Source organism: Cyprinus carpio, chromosome A21, assembly GCF_018340385.1.
Source record: "Cyprinus carpio isolate SPL01 chromosome A21, ASM1834038v1, whole genome shotgun sequence".
NCBI classification, from domain to species: Eukaryota; Metazoa; Chordata; class Actinopteri; order Cypriniformes; family Cyprinidae; genus Cyprinus; species Cyprinus carpio.
In genome coordinates this window covers 24,004,716-24,031,277 of record NC_056592.1, presented here as the reverse complement: position 1 = coordinate 24,031,277, position 26,562 = coordinate 24,004,716, and the positions used below count along the sequence as shown (strand labels likewise).

General features: G+C 38.8%; 2 protein-coding genes across 2 annotated transcripts; both read right to left on the bottom strand.

Annotated features, from left to right (window-relative positions):
• Positions 1–209: 209 nt before the first annotated feature.
• On the bottom strand, positions 210–6,730 carry LOC109103414 (vesicle-associated membrane protein 7). Its single transcript, XM_042711389.1, has 8 exons — positions 6,536–6,730; positions 5,177–5,347; positions 5,034–5,091; positions 4,807–4,944; positions 3,291–3,381; positions 3,141–3,208; positions 2,973–3,065; positions 210–1,872 (listed from the first exon to the last, which is right to left on the bottom strand). The coding sequence occupies exons 2-8, from the start codon at positions 5,320–5,322 to the stop codon at positions 1,804–1,806; spliced, it is 663 nt and encodes a 220-aa protein (XP_042567323.1). The 5' UTR covers positions 5,323–5,347; positions 6,536–6,730; the 3' UTR covers positions 210–1,803.
• Positions 6,731–9,906: 3,176 nt separating this feature from the next.
• Positions 9,907–23,793, bottom strand: polr1d (RNA polymerase I and III subunit D). The gene is made up of 5 exons (XM_019116828.2): positions 23,645–23,793; positions 14,246–14,343; positions 12,638–12,714; positions 10,528–10,610; positions 9,907–10,367 (listed from the first exon to the last, which is right to left on the bottom strand). The coding sequence occupies exons 1-5, from the start codon at positions 23,750–23,752 to the stop codon at positions 10,323–10,325; spliced, it is 411 nt and encodes a 136-aa protein (XP_018972373.2). The 5' UTR covers positions 23,753–23,793; the 3' UTR covers positions 9,907–10,322.
• Positions 23,794–26,562: the final 2,769 nt, after the last annotated feature.

Sequence of the window (26,562 nt, the reverse complement as noted above, 5' to 3'; positions counted from 1 at the left end):
AAAACAATGGTCCTAGTGCTGAGCCTTGCGGTACCCCAATTGTGATCAATATGATACAGCTTCATTTACTGCTACAAAATGATAATTAGTGTATATATTGTATATAGGTGTCAACCCTAACCCTAACCCTAACCACATTAATTTGTGAAGTGCTACATTAATAAAAATAACTGGACTAATCAACGTAGATCAATGTAGGATGTACCAACTTTTTCAACACATAGGCATTTTTGTTTATTTAAGCTGTACACATCATTACAAAATGTACATTCCAAGTGTCTTTTGTATGTCTCAGTATGCTGGGGGGAAAACAAAACCACTTTTTATGGTGTTTACAAACATTCACTGCACTTTAATCTTAAATGCATTCAAATGTATTCACACTGCCTGTACATACTCGCTCCAAAACGCACTCTATACTTGGATGTAGCTCTATATCGTTTTCTATACATGGTTGTTTACTATTCTGTGTATCTGTTCTATTTCTTGTGAGAATTAAGAAACTAATACATGATTCATTCTTTCTTTTTCATGTGATAATGCTGAATATGTCAATGCAAAATAACAGGCCTCATAATGATCCAGCTTCATTTTCTTTATGCACAGTATAAATTGCTCTTTAATTTGGGCTGAAACATTGACAGGTTTTGCGAGATTTACCCAGAAACATGCAGATTCAATTAGCTCAATTAGTTCTGTGCTGTGAACAATATCACACGACTACTTTAAAGTAGACAAATTACTTCATATGCTACTCAATAATCAATCAATCAATCACAAACAATCTTGGTGACTGACATTAGTTCATTCTGTAGAAAATACATTTAGTAAGCTAACTATAAATGTAAATGATTACATACATATCATGACTGTTGTGAGCAAACCTAATTAAAACAGAGCAAACACAAGTGCCAGGTCATTACTCTTAAAACTCTATTTATATTTCATCATTGCGCTTTAAGCTCTTCTGCTGTAAGTTATGAAGAGGATTAGTAACCGCTGGCTTGAGTAGTTCACCCAAAACTAGAAAAGTCATGCACTCATATTCTCAGCCTCATGTTGTTCTAGTCCTGCTTTACTTTACAGAGGTGGTTGGTGGATGATTTACCCTGCTTTTCCATGCAATAAAACGGTACACAGATCATAAAACTGGTGTATCATAAAAGTAGTCCATAACACACACACACACAATGCCACGTCGTACAATAGCTTTGTGGAAGAAACAAACCCAACTGAAATTCACTATTCAAGTACTTAAATATCTCAAATAACAATCTATTTGTACTTTATTATTAATAATAATAAATGTGTGTTAAAATTTTTTAATTTGGATGTGTCCTGCATGTAATGTGACATACTGGCATGTGCAGCGTCTGCAAAAAGCAACAGCAAATGAGAATTAAGCTCTACAATAATGAAGGGGAAGATCTTCTGTCAATAATGACTTCAGTTTCGTTCCTCACATAAAGCTAGTATACAACCTCAGAAGTCATACGGACAACTTTTATCATACTTTTATGGCACTTTCTAAAACTAAAGCAGAGCAGTATGAATTTCATGTTTTACAGAAAAAAACAAAAAAAATAAAGCGCTGACAATTTTAATTTCTTGGTGAACTACTCCTTTAAATTATTCATGTAGTTGAACTGCATTACAACATTGTGAAAAGAACCCAAAGACTCAGGATCAACATGGGAAGGCGATGATGCTGAAGTATGTTAGGAGCAGCACAGGAAACCCAGCAGGAGTTCAGAGCTGTGCTGTGTTTGTGAGTCTCTAGTCAGATGCTCTCTCAGGGGATTTCTACTGCTTCCGACAGTTCGGCCAGCTGAGTCCTCCACACGCGGCCGTCACGATAATATACAGCACCACCTGAGACCACAAGACAAAGCCCGGAACAACGTGTTATTTAACAGCAGTGACTGGCTAAAGTTCATCTGGCCTCCTGACATGTATATCCACTAAGAGCCAGAGCGCACTACTGAGGACATTTAACAGCATTCACTGCAATACTTCAATGCAAAAAACAGGAAGTTCTAAAAACAAAATGTCCTTTTTACATCATAGCATTATAAAAACCAAACTGCAATATCAACATCTCCAAAACATTTGGAGAACTCTGTTTCTTTGTGAAAAAAGTACAGTAAAGTGAGCATGTGGATCCAAAATAACATCATAAATCAAGTCAAGTCACATTTATTTTATATATACTCAACAACAGAGATTCTGCTGTAAAGCAGCTCTAAAAGACTTGATAAATCTGTTTCAGTCCCAGCTGGTCCAGGCATGATCTGTTCATAGCTGGCCAAAGATGAGCCAATTTCATGAATATTTACCCAAAATATTACCAAGATGTCTCCTTCTTCACCAGAGGCCTAACCATCCTCGACCACTCTTACCCCTCTCATAAAGCAGTGCGAGAGGAGACTGTGGATTGGGATATGCTTAGAGATGATCAAAAGCTATGTCTCCATCCACCTGCTTTTATGCACATTTTGGGATATTGCATTAAAACGCTGGATGGAAAAGCCAAGATAATTCTAAATATGTGCATTAATAAAAAAACATGCACTCAAGTAAGTTGTCTTATCTGGTACAAAAACATGCGCATAAACTATGGAGAAAACACTTTACAGAATAAATTCCTTAATCTGCATCAAAAAAGACATGTGACATTGTGATGAGACCGAACTTAATAATTATTGAATCATTATTTCCTCTTAATCACTGTGAAGCTGCTTTGAAACGATCTGTATAGTATAAAGTTCCTTATAAATAAAAGTGACTTGATGTGAAACATTTTGGATATTTTGCAACAACTGCTGTTTGGTTGAAATGAGGGGAATCTCTCTTCTACACAATATCAGAGGATAAACACACACACTGAGATCCAGCAGTTACTGCTGTGTTTCTCTCAGGTTTGTCTGTTACTGCAGTGTGATGTTTTATCTGCGGTGCGCTCCAGAACTTACCAGCACCACTATTACAACAATGATGGTTAACTTCAGGTTCTTCATACACATGGCGTGGGCCAGATTACGGCTCGTGGTTTTAAAGGTGACGGACTGCACACACAAGAGCAATAATCATCAGCACACATCGCAGAAAGTGACTCAAACGAAGTTTAAAACAGAACTCACAGAATCCACCAGGTTCTCTGTTTTATCGATGAGCAGCTCGAGTCTCTCTCCTCTCTGAGCGACGAGATCTACAGCAACACAAACACAGACAGCACACGTTCACTCAGAAGTCACCGCTCACATCTATAATCACTGAACTAAGAGTCTCACCGATGTTCCGGACCATGATGCCTTTCAAGTCGTCAACGTGCATCTGTGTTTCTGTCACTCTGTCCGAGCCTTTGGGATCCGAGTGATGTTTCTGGTGATAACAGCGAAGCACATGTGTTTGATGACATACCCAGCTTCTGATAATATCATGAAAACACAATGTTTAACTGACTCATGGGTCAATGGATGCAGAGCATTATCAGCACTGAAGCTGCTCCTACGAGACTGTCAATACTGTACGTTTACTGTAAATCACTGCTGGACTGTGGGAAGTTAAGAGGTGCCTGCTAAACCTAGACTTCATGGGCTACATATTTCTCTAACTGGAGAGTGACAGATTAACACAGTCATGTGAAAGCCTTCAATAACGCTCTTAATCCTGAAAGCACATGACCCACATCTACACGCTCTCAGTTAACTATTGAGAACTCGCAGTTTTATATTCTTCATCTGTATTTAGCAAGAAGCATTAAAACAAAGTCTGATGCGCTGTGACTAAATAAAGGTGCAAATAATAATTACTCTAGTAATGAGCAGTTTTCACAGTGTCTTCCCGTCATTGCTGTGATCAATCATGTTTTGCATCATCAAACAAACTCTACATTTATTTTTAATATAGAATGTAGAAAAATAAAACATTTCATAAAGCCTTATTACTGTTAAAGTTCCAAAAATGTATTAGGGTTGATAAAATTTTATGAATTCAACTGATTTTACTTGCTTTTTGGTGATTAAAATTAACTATTAAGCATTACAACAGAATGCAGAAAACTGAAAACCCAGAATATATATATATATATATATAATGGCTTTCATGCAATCCTATTTTGGCTAAAAAAAAAGTAAGAAAGTACTACATTAGGGATGTAATGGTTCTTGAAAACAAAACAAACCGTACAGTTTAAGCACGCATTAGCTCAGCTATCAGCTAGTGTTTCTCTGTGGATCACCTGCGTGTCTTGATTTGTGGCCAGTCATAACTGATGGTCAAAGGTTTGGTCAGATGTATTCTGCATCCACCAGCTCTAGATATGTACTGCACTGTATGTAGTGTGTTTCTGTGAAATCCTGAGACTTTTGAGGGCGGTTCTTACTTAGAGCCAAGAATTGATTAGTCCCAACACAGAACATTGCAGCACACCTCCGATCCAATAAATCACAATAAGCACTTGGAATAGAATTTTCTTTAGAGGGTTAATAAAGAAAAGTTACTTGAAACGTGTTGTAGTCACATTTTCAAGTTGACTAGTTAAAAATAGTAAAAAAAAAAAAAAAAATTGAGAATCGGTCAAAGGTTGTGAAAAAAATTGAGAATTATTCTTTTTTTTTTTTTTTGCCGAATTGTCCAGCGCTAGTGCAAACCCCAGTCTAAGTGTAAGTTAAGTTAAATCTACCTTAGATGAAATCTGTCTTCAATCAAAAGAGTAGATACACCAATACAGTGTTGAGTTAGCAGCGTGTCTGAGCACACAGATGAACACAGCGCAGAGTGAGCGGCCCGTGGTGTGTACAGTACCATCTGTGCCGCCAGCGTGCTGGAGAACTCGCTGTTCATGGCGTAGGGCAGCGCGGTCTGAGCTCGCGAGCCGTAGGTGGTCTGGAAGCGCTTCTTCACCTCGTTCAGGAACCCGAACGCACGCGAGCGCTCAAACTCCTGCAAGAGACACACACAGCTCAGAGATCCCATCCTTCACTGACTCTGAATCACCAGAACGGTTGATGAAGGAGCGCACAGATACTCACGTCATCGGTGATGCACAGATACACAATCCTCTCGTGGCAGATGTAGTGGAAGAGATAGCTGGAAAACAGCACACACACACACACACACACAGCGTGAGAGCAGGCCTCAGGGGACACTCGCAGCCCATCAGTGTCAGCCGTACCTGCCGTGGGAGTACGTCAGCCTGTTGTTTTCCGAGGGGATTTTGGCCAGGATCTGTTCGGTCACCTCCAGGAAGTTTCCAGAGAAGCAGGCGTGTTTAGCCAGAACAGTGGATCCTCGAGCCACCACCGCAAACAGGATCGCCATCGCCACGAACACAGCTGATCCCACACTGACACACACACACACACACACACACACCATCACAGTCGATATTTTATGATCTGGTATAACTCTGTACATCAAGAAAGAGCCAAAACAGAGAAGGCAATAATCTCTGAGAGATCCTGACTCGTGGTCTTCTGGGCAGGAACTAGTTACAGTAATAATACTACTCTTATGTACCTAACTAGTAGTGTAACTGATTACTAATAAGCTTTCAGTACTAATATTACAGTCACCGTCCATAAACCAGATGCCTCAAACCCTACTGATTACAAGTCCAACAATACAATCATTCCTAGATTCATTTTCATAATTTGCACCAGCACATGAAGTGCAGCAGGCGTGTGGAATATAGAGACACTTACATTCAGTGAATAGAAATATTGGCATTCAGTTGAGTTAGTGAGGAGAACAGATGATCTGAACACTGTTGTGTACGTAGCATTACTCTGGCGTTATATAAACTCTATTAAATCTTTTTAGAAAATGACACTTTTTCTTATGAACTTATGATTTATTTTGATAACATACATCATGGAATATTATCGTATGAGGGTATAACAGAGAAATAATAGCTGGATTTATCTTCAAGCTACACATGACAATTAAATGTCTCAGAGGTCATCATTTTGGGAGTTACTTGTTATAGATCCATTAAATGCCACACTGACTGTGTGAGTATTAGTATTAAAACAACAGAATCACATGACATGTGGTCACAGGACACTAGGGTCCTGCGTGTTCAAAGGGACATTGCGTCACTTCCGCCTCTGAGCTTCTGAATCTGTCGGTTTGAGTGACAGTGCTGCACACATCTGTCGCTCGACTCAATGTATCATGAAACCTAGACTCTAAACACTCAAATCTAGAGCCACACACACCCGAGCAGTGTCCAGATCACCTCCTGCACTCGCTACTGGACAAACGCTTATTATCCTGATAATAAACAGTGATAAACCTCGAGGCTATCTCTCGGGGTTCAGTCTGTATCAGCGAGCACTGACTCAGACATTCATCATCATCCTCATCCTCATCATCCTCATCCTCATCATCATCCTCAGCGCCTCTGCGAGCTGACTGATGTTATTATATGAGCTGTATTCTGCTCTGCTGGTGTTAGTAACCGAGGACTCCAGCTCGATCAGAGAACAGATCAATCTCACGAGGATTAATCGATCATCTTCTGCTCCGTTACCTGAAAGGTTGACGATGAAGCGCCGCTCTCTTCGATGTCTTTAAGGCGCAGTGGCATAAACGGCACTTTCATAGCCCGACAAACATGGTTGAAATCATAAATAAACACTACAGTTAAAAATAACACCGGTCTGTGTAAATCGAAAAATCAACAAACGTCACTGTGTTCCGCGTTGCGTCACATACGAGCGACCACGGGACTTCCGCTTTGCGTCACACGCGCGCGCACACGGTAGGGTTTTTTTTTTTTTTTTTTTTTTTGCTGAGAATATTCAACTTTTATTTAAATGTTAATATTTAATACATGTAACAGTAAAGCATATACTGAAAAAAAAAAAACTATAAATAACGTATAAGTAGTAAATGGCCAATACACATGAATAGAAATAACTTAAAATTTAAGTTGTAAATAAACTGTATTCGTTGATTGCAATGTGACAAGTCAAGAGCAGTAATTGGATTCTTGCCTTGAAATGTACATGATGAAACGTTTTCCAAAAATAAACAAATTTACAATGTATTGTTTAATACTATATATATATATATATTTTTTTTTTTTTCTCTCTCTTTCAGAAACAAACATATAGAGATACTTAACGTTAAACAGAACACAAACAGAAACGGGGATACACATAACAAATATACATCATGGAGGGTAAAACATTACATTTTACAAATAACAATTATTTAGTATGAGACGTTTTTATACTTTTTTGTATCTAGAGATTGAAATCAATGAGTCATCAAATATTTTAAGGTCTTTACAGAAAAACATAAAAGAGGGAGTAATAGGCTTTATTTTTGCTTTATGTGCATGAAACTTCCCAAGAATTATCACCTTTACATCTGATCCAGTATTACAGTTCAAAAAACATAAAATATATCAAAACCCAACACAGATACCTGCTTAGAATTATATTATATTGAATAGAATATTTCCAGTTACACAATAAGTGTCACAGGGTAGATGCATTATTTGTGCATTTTCTTCATGGATTTGTTTTATGCATCTTTCTAGAGGCCTGTGTGTGTGTGTGTGTGTGTGTGTTTGAAATAAAATAAAAATTATGCAATCTTTAACAAACAGTCAGAGTTTTATAAAAATGTTAATAATTTAATAATAACTTAATATAGAAATATTGATAATAATTAGAATCACTTTTATTGTATTTATACTACTGCTGTCAAATTATTAGTCACAATTAATCACATCCAAAATAATTAGTCACAGAATGAGCTCCGATCTAAACTGAACTCAGAGATGTAGACAAACACCATCTGACTACATTAACATTTGTAAGTGAACCTTTCAATTTCCTTTATTTTAGTCATTTAGCAGACCCTTTTATCCAGTGACTTACAACTGAGGACAATAGAAGCAATCAAAATCAACAAAAGAGCAATGATATATAAGTGCTATAACAAGTCTGTTAGCTTAACACAAAACACATAGCAAGGTTTTTTATTTAATTATAGAATAAAAAGAAAACAGATAGAATAGAAAAAGAAAAGAGCAAGTTAGTGTTAGAGACCTTTTTTGCTTTTGTTAACTGTATAATAAAAAAAAAAAATAGAATACAAAAAGGTAAGAAAAAGCTTGTTTTATATATATATATATATATATATATATATATATATATATATATATATACACAGGTGCTGGTCATATAATTAGAATATCATCAAAAAGTTGATTTATTTCACTAATTCCATTCAAAAAGTGAAAACTTGTATATTATATTCATTCATTACACACAGACCGATATATTTAAAATGTTTATTTCTTTTAATTTTGTTGATTATAACTGACAACTAAGGAAAATCCCAAATTCAGTATCTCAGAAAATTAGAATATTGTGAAAAGGTTCAATATTGAAGACACCTGGTGACACACTCTAATCAGTTAATTAACTCAAAACACCTGCAAAGCCTTTAAATGGTCTCTACAGAGCTCTGTGTAGGCTACACAATCATGGGGAAGACTGTTGTTCACAGTTGTCCAAAAGACAACCATTAACACCTTGCACAAGGAAGGCAAGACACAAAAGATCATTGCAAAAGAGGCTGGCTGTTCACAGAGCTCTGTGTCCAAGCACATTAATAGAGAGGCGAAGGGAATGAAAAGATGTGGTAGAAAAAAGTGTACAAGCAATAGGGATAACCGCACCCTGGAGAGGATTGTGAAATAAAACCCATTCAAAAATGTGGGGGAGATTCACAAAGCTTCAGAGTGGACTGCAGCGGGAGTCAGTGCTTCAAGAACCACTACACACAGACATATGCAAGACATGGGTTTCAGCTTCGCATTCCTTGTGTCAAGCCACTCTTGAACAACAGACAGCGTCAGAAGCTATATATATATAAAGCAGCAAAACCTCCACTAAATGTTTTCTGTTGCTGTTTTTTAAGACTTTGACTCATGCCTTCAATTCTGTGTCAGTATCAATATTTCAGGGAGGGTACAGCTCTCTTCAGGTTCATCACTGCATCTGACAAGACTTAAGGTCAGATATTTTTGGTTGATCTATTTGTGTGAGGGTCTTTTGCTCTTATTCTTTTTTTCTTTTCTATAATCTGTTGTTTTCTAGAGTGATCTCAGTCCAGAATGTTTTGTGGACTCATGAACACACATGAACGGTGTTTAGCAATGCTTTCATAGTCTTTCCCTGTTTCATGAAGAACACATTTGTCAGTAATCAGGCTTTGTGTGCCTGTATTTAAAGCCCTGTCAGTGATCAGTTCTGTCTTCAATAAAAATGTTGAAGTACAACTGTTGGTGTGTTATACTTGTGTAGTCAGATTGTGAGTTAAAATATATTCACACAGCATCAACATCCACATATAACTGAGCAATGACTTGAAGGGTGATATTTAGAGAGACATATGCAAAGCGTTATTTGAATAAAGACTGAGCTGAAAAAAAAAATGATTCTGGTCTATAAATAGCACACACCATAATACAAAACAGGGCCTTGTCTGTCAGAGGGAATACAATAATGTGAAATTATGATTTGTAAGCTGTCAAAAGTCCAATCAGTGATGTGTTAAATGTAGAGGGATGCATGCAGATAACACACACTGTTCATTTATTCACTACTGACAGCGTAACAGCACAAAGCCAGGTGGAAAATCAGTGAACGCTGTCTGTCTAGATTCTACGCCAGTTTCTGGTGTGTTTTATCTCCTTATGTCATGCGTTCCAGGTTTCATTCACACATTTCAGATATGCTCTGAATATAAACCTCAGATCATTAGGATCTTTATCAGTCCGGCTCAGAATAAAGAGGTGTTTAGGTCACGAGAAGGACGTTATTTTGTAAAAAGAAACACTGTATCTGAGTAACAAACAGGAATGGAGACTTGCAAAAGACATTATTACAATCTGCTTTTATTGTTCAGGAATGCTCAAAATCAAAATTAATCATCTGAGATCACGTGACTTGTGTCTCATTTGATGTCTCTTATGATTTATGATGTATCCTCTCACGTTAAACACTGCGAAAAATATAAATATATTGTATATCTGAAAATGAATTCCTTGTATGATCTTCTAACACGTGTTTCTCTCAGAATATATTTTCATATAGACAAACAAAATAAATCAATACTGGTTCTACTCGAGATGTGAGTTTAGAAACGTTTAAGTGCACCGGCACAAACCATGTACCAATGTTAATGAACATAATATAAGATGTTCAGAGTCACACATCTCCATGCTAGAGGAAGCTGTCTGTGTCTGGTGTAATCAAGAGCAGAGAACGCTTCAGTTTCAGAGAGAGTCCTGATCTTCATGACATCGGTTCTTCTTTATCCCTGAATGCTTGCATCCGAGCCTGTTTCAATCAAGACCGCAGACAAACACAGCTTTGAGTCTAATGAGATTAATGCATCACTGTCTGAGAACCACCAAAATCATATTTCACTTTCATTTCACAATAACAATAAATCATTGTTTTAGTTACTGTATTTCAGATCACGAGCAACGGGACAAACCTCAAAAGTGTGCAGCACATGTTTGCAGACTTCGGTCAGGTTGTTCAGTCCGCTGCGCAGAGGCTCAGACGCCGCGACCCCGTCTGCACAACATCACAGAGATCATGACAGAGATCATGAACACAGTCATCATCACAGAGATCACAGACATCCTCAGAGATCACAGAGATCATCACAACACTCCCGGGGGCCGTGTCAGAAATCAAGCTCACCAAAGGAACACAGAGATATGCCTCACCACTGACTCTCTCTCTCTCACATACTATTATTTGACTTTATTATCAGTCCAGAAATAAACGTATACAGAAAATGCAACTGAAATAAATCATATAAATAAAAATATAGGCTACAACCAACTGTATTTAATGCACTGTGCCCAAGTTTTTTATTTTTATTTTGTATAAGATATATGAAAACATTTTAACATAGTTGCTGCTATCCTAAAAATACACTTATGTACGATTAAAATTAGATATGACCCTGCAGCACAGAAGCAGTCATGAGTAACACAGGTGTATTTGTAGAAATAAACAACAATACATTGTATGGGTCACAATTATACATTTCTCTTTCATGACAAAAATCATTAGGATATTAAGTAAAGATCATGTTCCATGAAGATATTTTGTAAGTTTCCTACCGTAAATATACCAAAACTTAATTTTTGATTAGTAATATGCATTGCTAAGAACTTCATTTAAACAACTTTAAAGATGATTTTCTCAATATTTAGATTTTTTTGCTCCCTCAGATTCCAGATTTTCAAATAGTTGTATCTCAGACAAATATTGTCCTCCTAACAAACCACACATCAATGGAAAGATTATTTATTCAGCTTCAGATGATGTATAACTCTCAATTAAAAAAAATTGGACCCTTATGACAGGTTTTGTGCTCCAGGGTCACATTTAATGTCCAGCAACAAATATTTTATCAAATGTATATTTTACTCAGAATGATTGCGTTCCGTCTGTCCGCTCGTTCACTCCTGACAGCAAAATGGATATATCTGCATGACTTTCTAACATTTAAGGTCCTTGCACACAGAGTACAAAATTTTCGCATGTGTGTTTTTCGTATTTGTCATCCTTTCCTATCAAAATGCTTGTTACGGATGAAAAAAAAATCGCAGAAAATCGAACCTGATCCAATTTATGACGGACTAAAGTTTCGGAGGCAGTTTGTAAATGTGATTGACACAACGTGAGGTCATAATTATTTTTCAACGTGTGAAAATTTTGGGAGGAAGTGTGCAATGACCTTCACAGGTGAAGAATATAACTGTGACACTGGGGAAAACACAATGTCTCAAATGCATTCAACAGCACAAATCTATTCTCTGTTTGCCATGGTTTATCGTCTGATCCACGATCAACATGAGGACCGCTGAGGAACAGCGTGCACATCACATTATCCTGACTCACTGAACCTGGATCACATTAGTGAGACTGCGTCAACTTAAATTATAGTTTATGTTAGGTCATTACACGTCAGGTTTTAGACTATAATCCCTGCTTTCCTCAGGGTCTATTATGAAACAGCCCCCTGTTCTGTTAAGTGAAATAAACAAGCAGTAATCATGTTTTATTTCTCGTGTGTGTAGCATATTTGGTTTCAAAAGAATATGTTATTCATCTATCATTACGTCAAGCACTTCAGATTTAGTTTGAAATGACATTCTTTGATTTCACATGAAGTATATGTGGGTCTTCAGCGCTATTCTGACTTTACTTGTATGTTACTAGAGATGCATAAGTGTTTACAAGAAACAGCCTGACCTTCAATAACTGCACCGTGTCTTTATTCTGATGCATGACAAAAAAAAAGCCAAGATGGGAAACAATCACAGATGCTACAAGGCTATAACGCTGCACTAGAGGAATTATGATTATATCACTTACCTTGACTGCTTCAATACAGCACTAATGGAACTGATAAGAGCTATGCTATTTCTAAAAACATCTTTTAGTTTGTTTACTTTGTTTAAAACAACAGATGAGAACTGCTGTGTTTTCCCTCTGTGCTGCAGAAAGCTGGGTGTGACTGTACAGTATATGTTAGTGTTCAGCTCTGTGTGTCAGATATCACACACACCGAAGCGGTCTCTCACCTCGCGTCTGTATGCGGAAGTTGATCTTGCTTTCTGACGGGTGTGTGATGCTGTAGCCACAGAACTCCACGTCCTGACTGTAGAAACAAACCACACGACTCAGACTAAACACCGCTGACACACACACACACACACACACACACACTCTGCTATTACAGAGAGGCAAAGGTAAAGGTGAGAAGATCCACACACAGTTTCTTTTAAAGACACTTGCTCTTTTGTAGCTACTTTAAGGTTTTTTTTTTATTATTATTACCATACATGTCCAAAACTGTTATTTTTCACACACACTAAAAAAAAACAACAACAAAAAATCTTGTTGCAACATATGACAAAAATCAAGATTATATATATTTGATCAAAATCCCATGTTATAAAAGATGAAGTGCCATTTAAGACAATATCGGCTGATTATTTGCCCCCCCCCCCCCTCTCTCTTCACCGTTCCCACATCTCAGACGTCAATATCATGAAATATTACCGTTTTTAGACAGTTTTTTATTTTATTTATTTTTTAAGTAAAGAGTAGTGCTGTCAATTAATGGCATCTAAAATAAAAGTTTTTGTTAACGTGTGTGTACTGTGTTTATTTATTATGTGTATATAAACACACACATATAGTTTATATTTAGAAAATATTACATTATTATGTTTTATATTATATATAAATATATTTAATATATAATCATAATACTGGTCTAAAGTTTGGGATCAGAACGATTTTTAATGTTTTTACAGGAGTGTCTTCTGCTCATCAAGGCTGCATTTATTTGATCAAAAATGTAATATTGTGAAATATTATTACGATGTAAAATAATGTTTTTCTATTTTAATATACATTAAAATATTATGTATTTCTGTGATGCACAGCTACATTCTCAGCATCATTACTCCAGTCTTCAGAAATCATTCTAATATGCTGATTTATTATCAGTGTTCAAAGTCTTCTGCTGCTTTAGATTATTTTGGAAACTGTGATTTTCTTTTGTTTTCGTTTGTTTTTTTAGGATTCTTTGATGAATAAAAAGTTTAAAAGAAGAGCATTTATTCAAAATAGAAATCTTTTCTGACAATATACACTACAGTTCAAAAATCTGGGGTCAGTAAATTATTCTTTTTTTTTTTTTTTAAAGAAATTAAAACTTTTATTCAGCAAGGATGTGTTAAATTGATAAGTAGTGATAGCAAAGATTTATCTTGTTAGAAAAGATTTATCTTTTGAATTTATATTTTGATGAAATAAATGCAGACTTGATGAGTAGAGACTTCTTTAAAAACATTACAAGTCTTACTGATCCCAAACGTTTGAGCAGAGTATACATACACGTGTTTGTATTCATATATACATAACAAATATACACAGTATACACTCATATATTATGTAAACAAAAAATATAAACATTAAATACATTAACCATAATACAACACTAATAAAGAGTAAAATACTATACAAAACTTATTGAAACAGTTCTTTATTTACCCCCCAAAAAAGGTGAGGGTTTGCATCTATGTGTTAGCATTAGCACTCGTCTCGGTGGAAACGTCTCATTAATGTGACAAAGGCAATGCTAAACGAGGGAAAGCAGCTGTGACGCGAGTCTGTCTGACCTCTTCATGATCATGTATCTGAGTGAGTTTCCCAGCGTGTGATCCTCTTCATGAAGCACAAACGTCACACAGCCCTCGTCTGCTCCGTCCGTCCGCACCTGAAACATAAACACCACTCATCTGCACTCGAGTCCAACACGTGTGTGGAGAAACACAGGACCAAAATATACATCATTTACACAGAATTCTCACATTATCACAGTCTGTTAGTTGAGAAAATGGTTAAGAAACATGAAAAGAACCCAGAGTTAAACTGTGTCAGAACAAATTAATCTTGATGTTAGATAACTTTGATAGAAAGGTACGTAATAATTCAGCTGAACACAATTAAATAATACCAATTTAGCTCAACTAATTACCAAGCAGGGCTTCATTTTGTTCAGTCTTCGGTGTAAAAAGATCACATTAGCAATTAAAGAAAAACACTTCAGCAAAACATGCTCAGGTCAAAGTGTATGAATCATTTTTGCTCCCATTTTTTACCGGCAGTCCACTGTATGAAGAATTTTTAAGTATAATATGTCATAGTTCGCTTTATTTTGCTATCCTCACTTACATAAATTAACTATAGTATCCTGCACTCACTAGTAAAATAAAATATCAAAATATATCTGCTGTCTGAATATTTTTTGGTTTGACTGTATGTATCAGCAACGATAGCTTTATTCATGGCAACATTACAACAGTATCATTTCAGTATATCATTTACAACAATATAACATTTTCTTAAGAAGCAATCACTACAAAAACATACAAGTAATAACAATGGAAGTGATACAAAGCTAACAGAATCTTTCAATTTAAACAGTGATAAAAAATCTAAAATTCTTCCTGGTATTCATTTTTAAAAATGTCTTTTAGTATATTTTTGGAGTAATATCATTTAAAATCAGACATTCTATTAAAATAGGTTTTACACTCAACAAATTCTTACACAAGTCACAAAATGGTTTCTCTTCTCATTCTAATAAATATGAATGAATGAATCTTGAATGTCCAATTCAGCGTCTTGTATTAACAACCTGTCATATCTATTTTCAAAACAGTAATTACTTCCTTCATTTACTACTGGATTCACTTCATATAGATTGTTGTATATGCATCTATTCCAAACCATTCACCATGTATTATTAATGCACATATTCGATTATGGGCCACAAATCACACCTCTGTATTTTAGGCTGACCAGCGATATACATCTCAGTATTTTCTATGAAGTGGGCTAAATGTTTATTATTATTTCTCATTAGGCCCTCCAGGGATTAAGTGAAGCCAAGCAAACCGTTTCGGATTGAAAAGTTTTCACAGCCAGGTTTTTTTAAGAACATTTCGGTTACATATGGTAACCCTCGTTCCCTGAAAGAGGGAAAGGAGACGTCACATCGGATGACTGACAAAATTGGGATCTCGCCAGAGAGACCAATCTACTTTGAGTGTTACTAAATGAGCCAATGCACACTGGCAGGGAGAGGGAGCAGGTGCATCGCATTCATTCATGCTTTCTCTGAGGACCCGGCAGCTCAGCGGTGGTACAGCAACTGTGGTGACGGGATGTGACGTCTCCATTCCCTCCTTCAGGGAATGATGGTTACCATAAATAACCGAGATGTTCCCTTTCAGTCGGTCACTCTCGAGGTCACATCGGATGACCGTCGAAATTGGGATCCCTACCAACATGCCACGGGTGCTGCCCCCTCCAGTACCCTGTGTATGCCTCCTGATCCCTCCTATAAGGCAGACGATAGGACTGGGCTCTACACAGTGAAGATAAACTACAGTTGTTCCTCGCAACCCAACAGTAGGACTTGGATAACACTTGGAAAGCATGCCCTTCCGTTTGGAAGTGGCACACTGTGGAACCACCTCCTCCCAGAGGGAGTTAAGTGACATTTACTCACATGGAGTAACCCCGTGGGGCCCTACTGCACATGGAAGTCTCTAGGACGGCTCATGGCTGCATCATTTAGAGACGGCAGAGTGTGGTCTGCCAGGGGAGCTCCCAGCTCACAGCTCTACAGATGTCCATTAGCAAGGCACCGCGAGCCAGTGCCCAGGACGATGCGACACCCCTAGTAGAGTGAGCATGCAGCCTGAGCATGCAGGGCACACCTTGTGCTTCGTAGGCCAAGGTGATGGCATCCACTATCCAGTGAACCATCCTCTGCTTGGAGACAGCTTTCCCCTTCTGCTGTCCACCGTAACAGACAAAGAGCTGTTCTGAGGTCCTATAGCTCTGAGTTCTATCCACATACTGTCGCAGTGCACGTACAGGACAGAGCAAATCTAGGGCTGGGTCTGCCTCCTCCAGGGGCAGTGCTTAAAGGTTCACCACCTGGTCCCTGAAGGGAGTGGTAGGAACCTTGGGCACGTAGCCGGGGCCACAGTGTTGCACTGGAATCAGCCGGCCCAAACTGAAGGCACGATTTGTGGACCGAAAATGCCTGCAGGTCCCCCACCCTCTTAATCGAGGCCAATGCAGTCAGAAATAGGGTTTTCATAGAGAGAAACTTCAACTCGACTGACTGCAAGGGCTCCAAGGGGCAACTTGTAGGGCTCTTAGCACCAATGTCAAATCCCAAGAGGGTAGGGAGGGAGGTCTAGGAGGATTTAACCTTCTGGCCCCCCTAAGAAACCTGACGACCAGAACATGATTCCCCACCTACTTCCCCTCTATGTGGTCATGATGGGCTGAAATAGCAGCAACATACACTTTAAGGGTGGAGGGGGACAGCCTATTAGGGCTGTGCGATATGGACAAAATAAACCTATCACGATTTTTTGATCAATTTTGTGATTTCGATTTTAATCACGATTTTGATACACACAGACATGCTTTACAGTCATAAATGCAATCAGTATGAATTTGAAACATATTTCCAAAAGAAAACCAATGAGCGCTTTATCAAAAAGTTGTAACATGCCTCTAGAACAGACATAAATCAAAATAATCACTAAGTAAAGATGTCAAACAAAATGTCTAGACATATGGCAAAAAAAAAAAATAATAATAAAACCTGTGGCCAGGGTTTTTTTTTGCCATGCATTGGTCATAGAGCTCACTGTAGCAGTGTCTCAAGTGTTGAAATAGATTTGTTATACATCATACAGGTTCACACGTACTCCGTCTGCAGTGCGTATACAGTATGTGTATGCGGTGCAGAAGCAGCAGCTAGAGTGAGTTATTGTAACGCGAAAGCACATTAAAATAATGCGTGAGCGCGAATGTGTCCACTCGCACGCAGATTTCCTTTGCTTTGTGTCACAAAACCAGACACGCGTGCTCAGATAAACGCTGCTCTCATCCGGAGAGAGTGCGCGCACTTAAAACATGTCTTCTCTCACTCACTCACTCACAACTCTGTCTATGCTCATGCGCTAGATATTCATTCTTTTCGTACCTTTCGATTTCTAACCTTTTCTGTTCACATCTTTTACCTCGTGCAGTGTGAACGTTCTGATCCATTAACATGGGCTCGAAAAAAATACGCATCACAGACAGAGTGTGTGAACCTGGAGTTAGGCATATGTCCAGTCTGTTCTGTTCTCGCGCTCCACTTAGGTGCGCTGCATTCTGATTGGATCGGATAGCATACTGCGGGAGGTCGGGACCGCGGAAAATCATGCTATAAAGCGATTTAGAAATGGGAGGAGCACCATTCGATGAACAGATTCCACTTCAGCGCATAGGCCAGTCTTGTGGATGGAGCGTGTGCTGAAGAGATAGTGAGAGCTACCTCCTGGGGTAGGTCACTTAGAACCTCCGCTTCCCATCCAGGGACCACACAAGGAGTTTCCAGAGGAATAGATGCGGGTGCCAAAGAGTGCCCCATTTCTGAGAGAGCAGATCCTTCCGCAGAGGAATCAGCCAGGGAGGGGCTGTCACGAAGATCATGAGTTCCGGGAAACCAGGTCCTGTTGGGGCAGTATGGAGCCACCAACAAGACCTGCTCCTCGTCCTCCCTGACCTTGCACAGTGTCTTTGCGAGCAGGCTCACTGGGAGGAACGCATATTTGCGCAGGTCCCGGAGCTAGCTGTGTGCCAGTGTGTCCGTGCTGAGCATTGCCTATTAGGGAGTAGAACCACCTACTCCAAATCAACTGAACCGCCAGGGGATGGAGTCTTCACTGACTTCGCTGCCTGATTGAACACTCCTGGGATGTGGATGGCACAAAGGGACCTCAGATGCTTCTGACTCCATAGGAAGAGGTGGCGGGCGAGTTGCGACATGCGACGGGAGCGTAAACCGCCATGCTGGTTGATAAATGTAACGGTCGCAGTGTTGTCCGTGCGGACTAGAACGTCCTGGCCCTGAACGCTCCATCTGAGGCAGCTCAGGCAAGGCGTACCGCTAGCAACTCGAGGCAATTGATATGCCAATGCAGTTGGGGACCCGTCCAAACCCCTGACATTGCGTGCCCACTGTACGTGTGGCCCCAGCCGGTGGCCGAGGCATCCGTAAAAACCACAGCATGCCAGGATACTTGTTTCACGGGCACTCCGGCCGGAAGAAACGAGGGATCTGACCACAGGCTGAAGGTGCAGGCCTGTGTAATCTGAACCCGGTGAGTACCGCGTCACCACGCCCACCTCGGGACTCGGTCATGAAGCTAGTGCTGAAGCAGTCTCAAATGGAGCAGACCGAGCGGGACTACCACAGCAGCTGCAGCCATATGCCCCAGGAGCCTCTGAAAGGGTTTCAGTGGGACCACCATCCTACCTGATAAGGTCTTGAGGCAGTTCAGCACCGAGTGAGCATGTTCTTGGGTGAGGCATGCTGTCAGACTGACCGAATCCAACTCCATGCAGTGAAAAGAAATCCTCTGCATTGGCACGAGTCTGCTCTTTTCCCAGTTGACCCGAAGACCCAACGGGCTGAAGTGGCTGAGCACCAGGTCCCTTTGTGCACACAACTGATCATATGAACCAGTCATTGAGAATGCGCACGCCCTGTTCTCTGAGTGGAACAAGGGCTGCCTCTATGACTTTGGTGAAGACGCGAGGTGACAGGGACAACCCGAAGGGCAGGAACTTGTACTGATATGTCCTACCCTTGAACGCGAAGCGCAGGAATGGCCTGTGCCGCAGGAGGATCAAGACATGAAAATACGCTACCTTCAGGTCGACCGCAGCAAACCAATCCTGGGGACGGATGCATTCGAAAATGCGTCTCTGCATCAACATCTTGAACGGCAGCTTGTGAAGTGCACGGTTCAAAACTCACAGATCCAAGAATGGTCGTAACCCACCACTTTTCTTGGGCACAATGAAGGGCTGTAAAACCCAGACCTCATATTGGCTGGAGGGACTGGCTCTATCGCGTCCTTCGCCAGCATGACTGCAATCTCCGCTCGCAGGACAGGGGTATCGATAGCTTTGACTGAAGTAAACCAGATGCCTCTGAACCTGGGGGGACACCGGGTGAACTGAATCGCGTAGCTGAGTCTGATGGTCCATAGGAGCCAGTCCGAGACAGACTGGGGAGCGCTAACCAGGCTCAGAGAGACAGTACCAGAGGAACCAATGGAGCCAGCCACGTACCCGCAGTGGGGCAGCGTGGTGGATCACAGGGACTCAACCTGTGATGGCCTGGCCTGTGACGGCAGAGGGTGGAGTCTGGGGGTAAAGTGTAACACTCACCTGATACCTCCGTGTGCGGGAGAAAAGGCAGGCTCCCGGCTTGGGGCTTTTGACAGCCTGTTGTGTGAAGACCTGAAGCGGGGACTTGAATGCTACACCCCGTACCTGGTTCCACAAATGGGCAGGAGGGGCGCTCTAGGGCAACCCATTGCTGCCTGCTGGCGAGAGAGGAGGAGGGAAGAGGCCCTGTGGTTCACAATTTAAAATTCTCCTCCTCTTGAGGAAACCGCTCTTTTATTGAAGTATTGGGTACCGCTGGCTGCTGGGCCAGCAGCGGCAAAAAAACAAAACGAAACAAAGGATTCTCCGCCCTATGAGCAGTCTCGTCCATTTCTGGGTTGCCCGTCTCAGGGCCTCTAGCACTTGCGCTTTCCACCAGGCTTCAGTCTGCTTCTGTGCGGATGAGAACTGCTGGGCGAAGCTCTCGACAGCATCGCCAAAGAGGCCAGTCTGTGACATGTTCTCTCATGTTGGCCAGACACAGCCAGAAATGGCGCTCCTAGACAACCAATGTGGACATGTCACGGCCCAGGGACTGCACGGTCACCTTCGACGCTTGAAGCGCAAGGTCCGTTGCAGCACGCAGTTCGTATAGAATACTTGCAGGCTCATGAGGGGAGGCACGGGTCACCCCGCAGAGTGGAAGCGCCAGAAAGACACAATTGCATGGCCACCTACTGTTCCAATGAAGGAATGCCCGTGTACATCGACACGGCTTCACCATCGAGGGTGGTGAGAGCGAAGGAGCCACAAGACTTGTTTCGGGCAGTAAAAGTGCAGCAATTGACATCTGGTCTTGAGGGGGTGAACCAAATCACCTATGAACCCACCGGAAGCAGAGACGCCCCGGTTGCCGAGACGAACACTGGATCGCGACAGAGGCAGAGGGACACCGCCACGTTTGACGTAGCTGAGTCTTTGATTTAACTCCGAGACGATCAAATCCCCACAAATAGAACAAGCACCGTCCACGAACATTTGCTCAGCGTGCTCGATGCCCAGACATGTGAGACAGCGATTGTGACCATCCTGAGGTGCCAGATAGTGACCGCATCCAGAAACGCACGGGTGATAAGATATCTTTATAAAGACACGATCACCCCGTGTTGCTCTTTTAGAGAAATTGCTCTGATATTTGTACCTGCCGAACGACCGTGACCACTGCTGCTGTGCTGTAACGCCCGCACTCGTTGGCTCTCTAGAAGCACTCATTTGTAGATCACATGCCAATGTGCATTGGCTCGTTTAGTTTCACTCGAAGTGGATTGGTCTCTCTGGCGAGATCCCAATTTCGTCAGTCATCCGACGTGACATCAAGAGTGACAGACTGAAAGGGAACAACTACTTTTGGATGCAAAAAGTGTTTGTGACATTCTCTACAGATTAAACTGAGCTTTTAAACTTGAATAATCCCCACATAACTGAACTAGAGCTGCAACATTGCTTTTTATTACTGATTCATTGATCACTTAATTTGACCAATTGGAATTTAAAAATATATGTTTTATTATAAAAATATATATAAAAAACATTATTCCACAGTTATTCCACATGCATAATGTGTCCTCCAAACAATGTGCAAATTGAAGGCTATGACAAAACATGAATGTACAGTATCTCTGCTATCCACCTTAACTTTAATTTTACTATTATTTTGGCTACAAAACAGCTTGTGACACTACAAACGGATATTTCTTATATTCATTAAATGTATTGTAATTATGAACACGCTGGTTTGTAGCACAAATAGTTTTACATTTAACTTCTAGTTATTTACTAGGGCTGGTTAAAAATATAGATATCTCGATATTAATCAATTCTCCTTTTTTACAGAACGATATCGATTCTTAAATCCTAAGAATTGATTTTTCTAGCCTGTTTTCAGTTAATGGACGGAACATCGAAGGGCACTTCCCATCCAATAAATCCCAAAAAGCATTGTGCTTTGTTGATTTTAATATGAAAGAAAGTCTCAGGTTTCAATTTACGTCCATTGTATTGCAGTATTCAAACAATAAATTTCGTTTTGGCTCTATTTATTGTGGAGTGACAGATCGCTGTTCAACAGACACCGCAGCGTGAGGCGCACATGAACTAATCATCATCCTCCACATTAATACCAGTTTCAGCACAAAATAATCATGACTAAACCCGACCTAAACTAATCCCAAGGTAAGTTAAAAGAAAGAGTACAACTTTACAATCTGTATCCCGTCTCCTGCTCCGGGTGTGTGTTCACGGTGTGTGTGTGTGTTCACTGCTGTGTGTGTGCACTTTGGATGGGTTAAATGCAGAGCACGGATTCTGAGTATGGGTCACCATCCTTGGCTGTATGTCACGTCACTCACTCACTCATGTAATCGCTCAATCAGTGTTTCAGCCGTGCAGAGATGTCAATATAAACACTTGTAAACAATGCAGCTTAACGTCATATTTACCTCTTATATATTCGGTGACCATAAACTCATTAGTCAGATAGAAAAATAAACTGTAGAGAGGGGTATTTTGCTAAATATATGCACCATATAACATATTCATTACAATTTTTACTGTTCTTATGTTTAATTTATATTTGGATAAAGCCATTTTTTTTTTAATGACAGCCACCATTTAAATTTTTATATTAAAAAAACGAATTGAAGTAGAAATATTATTATGTAATAGTAACATTATTGTTTTAAAAACTTCACTGTGTAATTTTAACAGTTGTATGCTATAGCTTACAAATCAGTCAATTTTAACCTTTCAATATTATTAGTACCAAATGACTCTCATGTATATTTTACAGTTGAGAGATTTTTTTTTTTATTTTTTTTTAGAAAATTTGGCAAGTAGTGTACCTGATGTATATCCAAAATAATAGATATTGAATCGAATCGGTAATCGAATCGAAAGCTTGTGAATGAGAATCGATCCGAATCGTAAAATTTGTGACAAAACCCACCCCTATTATTTACCCATAACTGCTAATGAATCACTTCTGCTTGGCAAAATAATGTGAATAACTTTATGTGGAAAATAAGGGTTAAAATATAAATATTATTTTCTAAAAACACTCACTTTTTAAAATTAAAAAGTTAGGCTACAATTTTAAAATGTAATTCAAAATAGAAATAAATGAAAAGTAAAGCACAAACTAAATGTTAGCACATCTGTTCATCTGCACATACACAGTAATATTACATTTGATTTTTGCATATGATAGTCATTTACAGTTTACTGCTCTCAGAAAAATACAAGTAAGTTCTGTATGAAGAGTTGTACACCTGTCTTGGAATGTCTAATTCTAGTTATAGCTTAACATATGAATAATATTACGGTTTCACAGACATCTAGAGACAGGTAAATCATGATATTAATCTGTCTTTTATTTTACTGACAGCCCCATTTTTTAAGTTAGATCTAATATTTATTTACAAATATTATTTGGTTACTGTTTTAAGTTATGTGTTCGGCTCTGTTGCCTTTAGTTCGCTCATCTGGGTTATACAGCATTTATAAATTATCTTAAAGCAAAATTATAAAGTTCGCAGATCGTTGGCAGGTCAACACTATTAATGTAAAGTACATCTGGAACATTTGTTTTGTGTTAATATTATGTGTACCTGCTCTGGAAACACGAGGAAAACCCGCACTGTAGCGACAGTCTGCTATAACAACACTGCCACATTTGACCCAGAGTTGTAGAGGATGCGAAGTCTTCCATATTGACGTGTGAAAATCATAAAAACAGAATGCGTGAATAATGAAGTTTGATTTACCATCTCCAGCGCGTGTTTCTGTGCGGGCTCCGCCATGCTGCTTCCGCTGCGAGTCCTACTGCGCATGCGCGACTCTGACTCAGACTCCGACTCCGTCCTACTGCGCATGCGTGGGGCGCTCTGCCTCTCACAGCAGCAGATTTTAGTTTGTAGTTGTTGTCATGATATGTAAATAATTCATCTTGCTGGTGATGCAGTTCATGTGGAAGCCACAGGGTGGCGCAGTTCTATAAAAAACAACAAGTTGTTGGCAGTAAACCTAGAGGAGGTCTGTCGTGCATGCTCTATATAAAACACATCAAAACAGTTGTGAGCTTGTAGTCCGAATTGTATTAGTTGAAAACTAAAGCTAGGAATGCAAAACTATGAAAATAAACTTCTCTCTGTCTTCTTCGTTTTGGTGCATGGCAGGAGAGCCACACAGTTTGCTGTTTGTACTCTTTTTGTTTGTTTGTTTTTGTTTTTTACCCAAACGTTTAACAAATGACAGTGTGGATCCCTCACGCATTTTTAAAAGCAGTAATTAAAGTGTGTAGTTTCATTCAGCAAGGTCTTTGTGTAACCCTGGAGCAGCTCCCTTACGAAAAATAAGTTTATTCAAGTGTGCTATTAGTATACTTCTTTTAAACTAAAAATAGGAAAGTATGCTTTTAGTTTACTTTTTATGTACTTCTCAGAAATGGGCTTTATGTACTCCTAAGAAATATACTTAAAATGACATCTAAGTATACTTGACTAATACTTACAAAAAGTCTAAATATACTTGAACTTTACTTAAGTATACTTAATAAAATAAACTTGAAGTATACTACTTTTTGGTAAGGGCTGGACAAATGGTGCCTAAGAACCCTAAGCAGAAATATTATGGATGTAATAATAATAATAATAATAATAATAATAATAATAAACGATAAAAGTAAATAAATAAATAAATTGTAATTATATTGTATTATTTACAATTGTAGCTAGACAGTTATCTAAGGCCGTTATGTTATTAATACAGCTGTCTGATTGATTTTATAGTCTCAAGCATTCAGAAATCACACAAAAGAAAACTAAGCAGTTTTACTACGATGAAACCATGGTTAATGTTTTTTTAAGGGTTGTGATGTTCACATGTTTTTGTTGAAGAAATTATTGAGGCTGTCACATTTCTTTTGCAAAAAGGTGGCCAATTATTATTATTTTTTTTTTTTTTTTTCAAGCATTTGTAATGTGCATAAATTGTTTATTTTGTATAACATGATGTATTTTAACAGTGTTATATTCAATGAAACCACTTAATTATTAATTAACCAATCATTATGGCCTCATTGTTTTATTTAATGCATTTTAAGTAATTTTAAAGGCTGTTGTTGGCTTAGGTCTGAATTTCTTACCACAAAAAAAGTATCTTATCTTATCTTATTATCTTATCTTATCTTAATACTTCTTTGTAAACTATTATTGGAAGTAACAAAACCACGGTTAATTTGTGGTTACCATCCATGGCTACCAGAACCATGATTTGTTTTTTTGTAAGGGAACATGGAAAGTCAGAGAGAATATTAGATGCATTGTTAGGAGTTAAATTATCACACACAAAATTGTGTTTTATGTCTATTCATTGTGTGGTGATGTGTATTTCTTTGTAAATGTGTCCTTTGCTTGACCAGGAGATATTGTATCTCAGCAGGACCTTCCTGGTTAAATAAGTAAATAAATAATAATAATAAAAGGCTTATTTTTAATTTTGTTTAAGAATTGGGAAAACAAGCAGAATTCAGTGCTGAAATAATTACTTAACGGTTAAAAAAAGCAGTTTACTACATGGTCAGACCCTGCTTTAGCCCACACTGAAACCAGGGGCCTGTCCCCATACACACAGCTGCGGTCGGTTCGTGTTTACATGACGTGCTTCCTGTATCTGTGTTCCAGTGCGCATTAAGACCGCACGTGTGATGAGCGACAGAGGTCAATGCGGTAAAAACAAATGCTTTTAGAGAGCTTTATTCACACATTTTAATTTTCAGTGCTTTGCACATTAACATAAACTTCTAAATGTCTGTTTATTAATATCTATGCGACAGATGACAGAATTTAATTGTGGGGCATAAGTGTGATAAGTGCTAGGCAGCTGCACACGCTTTACAAAGTAAACATACTCATCTCTGCACCAATAAAATGTGCAACACTTAACACTTTACTAGTTGGTCTGGTGTTAGTGTGAAAGATGCTACTGAAATGCCACCAAAACCAATAAAAAAAATGTCCCCATATTCAAGAAATGAATTGCCCCTGTATGACTGTCGCCATCATGGAGTTTGTGTTGTACTATTAATACTAATATATTTTCAAGATTATTGGAAGTAAGAATGAACACTCTGCAATCTCTATATGATTTCATGGTTTTTTATTTGTTTGACAAGTAATCTTGTATTGCATTGTGATTAACATTTATGAAATTGTATTTACATTTTAAATACATTTATGACACCTCTCTCTCTCTCAAAAAAAAAAGGTGCATATGTCATACATACTTGCATGTATATTTATCTGAATTTAAGAATTTGACAAGATCAAGCATACATTCATTATGGTTAGGAATGAATCTGCCTGCTGGAAATAGATTTTTAGCGGTTTTCTGTTCTTGAGATATACAAGTGAATGTTAAAGAACATTGTCTTTTAGTTACCATTGTGAATTGGTTATTTTCTAGAAATCATTTGAGTATTAATCATCTGTATACATGTGTATAGGAGTTTAAATAAATAAATTAATTAACTAAATCATAGATGTTCTACAGTTCTACTTTTTTTATTTTTATGAATAACTACAAAAGAGAAAACACACACACACACACACACACACACACACACACACACACACACACACAAAATACACGCTTCAATGAAAACACTCTCATCAAACGTCTCTGT

Bases quoted from the DNA above. Each gene is read 5' to 3' on its own strand.
- LOC109103414 (XM_042711389.1), bottom strand. From the start codon at position 5,322: ATGGCGATCCTGTTTGCGGTGGTGGCTCGAGGATCCACTGTTCTGGCT. The intron at 4,945-5,033 runs GTGAGTATCTGT...TGTCTCTTGCAG, and splicing joins ATCTGTGCATCACCGATGAC to GAGTTTGAGCGCTCGCGTGC. The intron at 3,066-3,140 runs GTGAGTTCTGTT...TTGTGTGTGCAG, and splicing joins CAGAGAACCTGGTGGATTCT to TCCGTCACCTTTAAAACCAC.
- polr1d (XM_019116828.2), bottom strand. From the start codon at position 23,752: ATGCGCAGTAGGACGGAGTCGGAGTCTGAGTCAGAGTCGCGCATGCGC. The intron at 14,344-23,644 runs GTAAATCAAACT...TTTATGTTTCAG, and splicing joins AGAAACACGCGCTGGAGATG to GTGCGGACGGACGGAGCAGA. The intron at 10,611-12,637 runs GTGAGAGACCGC...GATGTTGTGCAG, and splicing joins CTTCCGCATACAGACGCGAG to ACGGGGTCGCGGCGTCTGAG.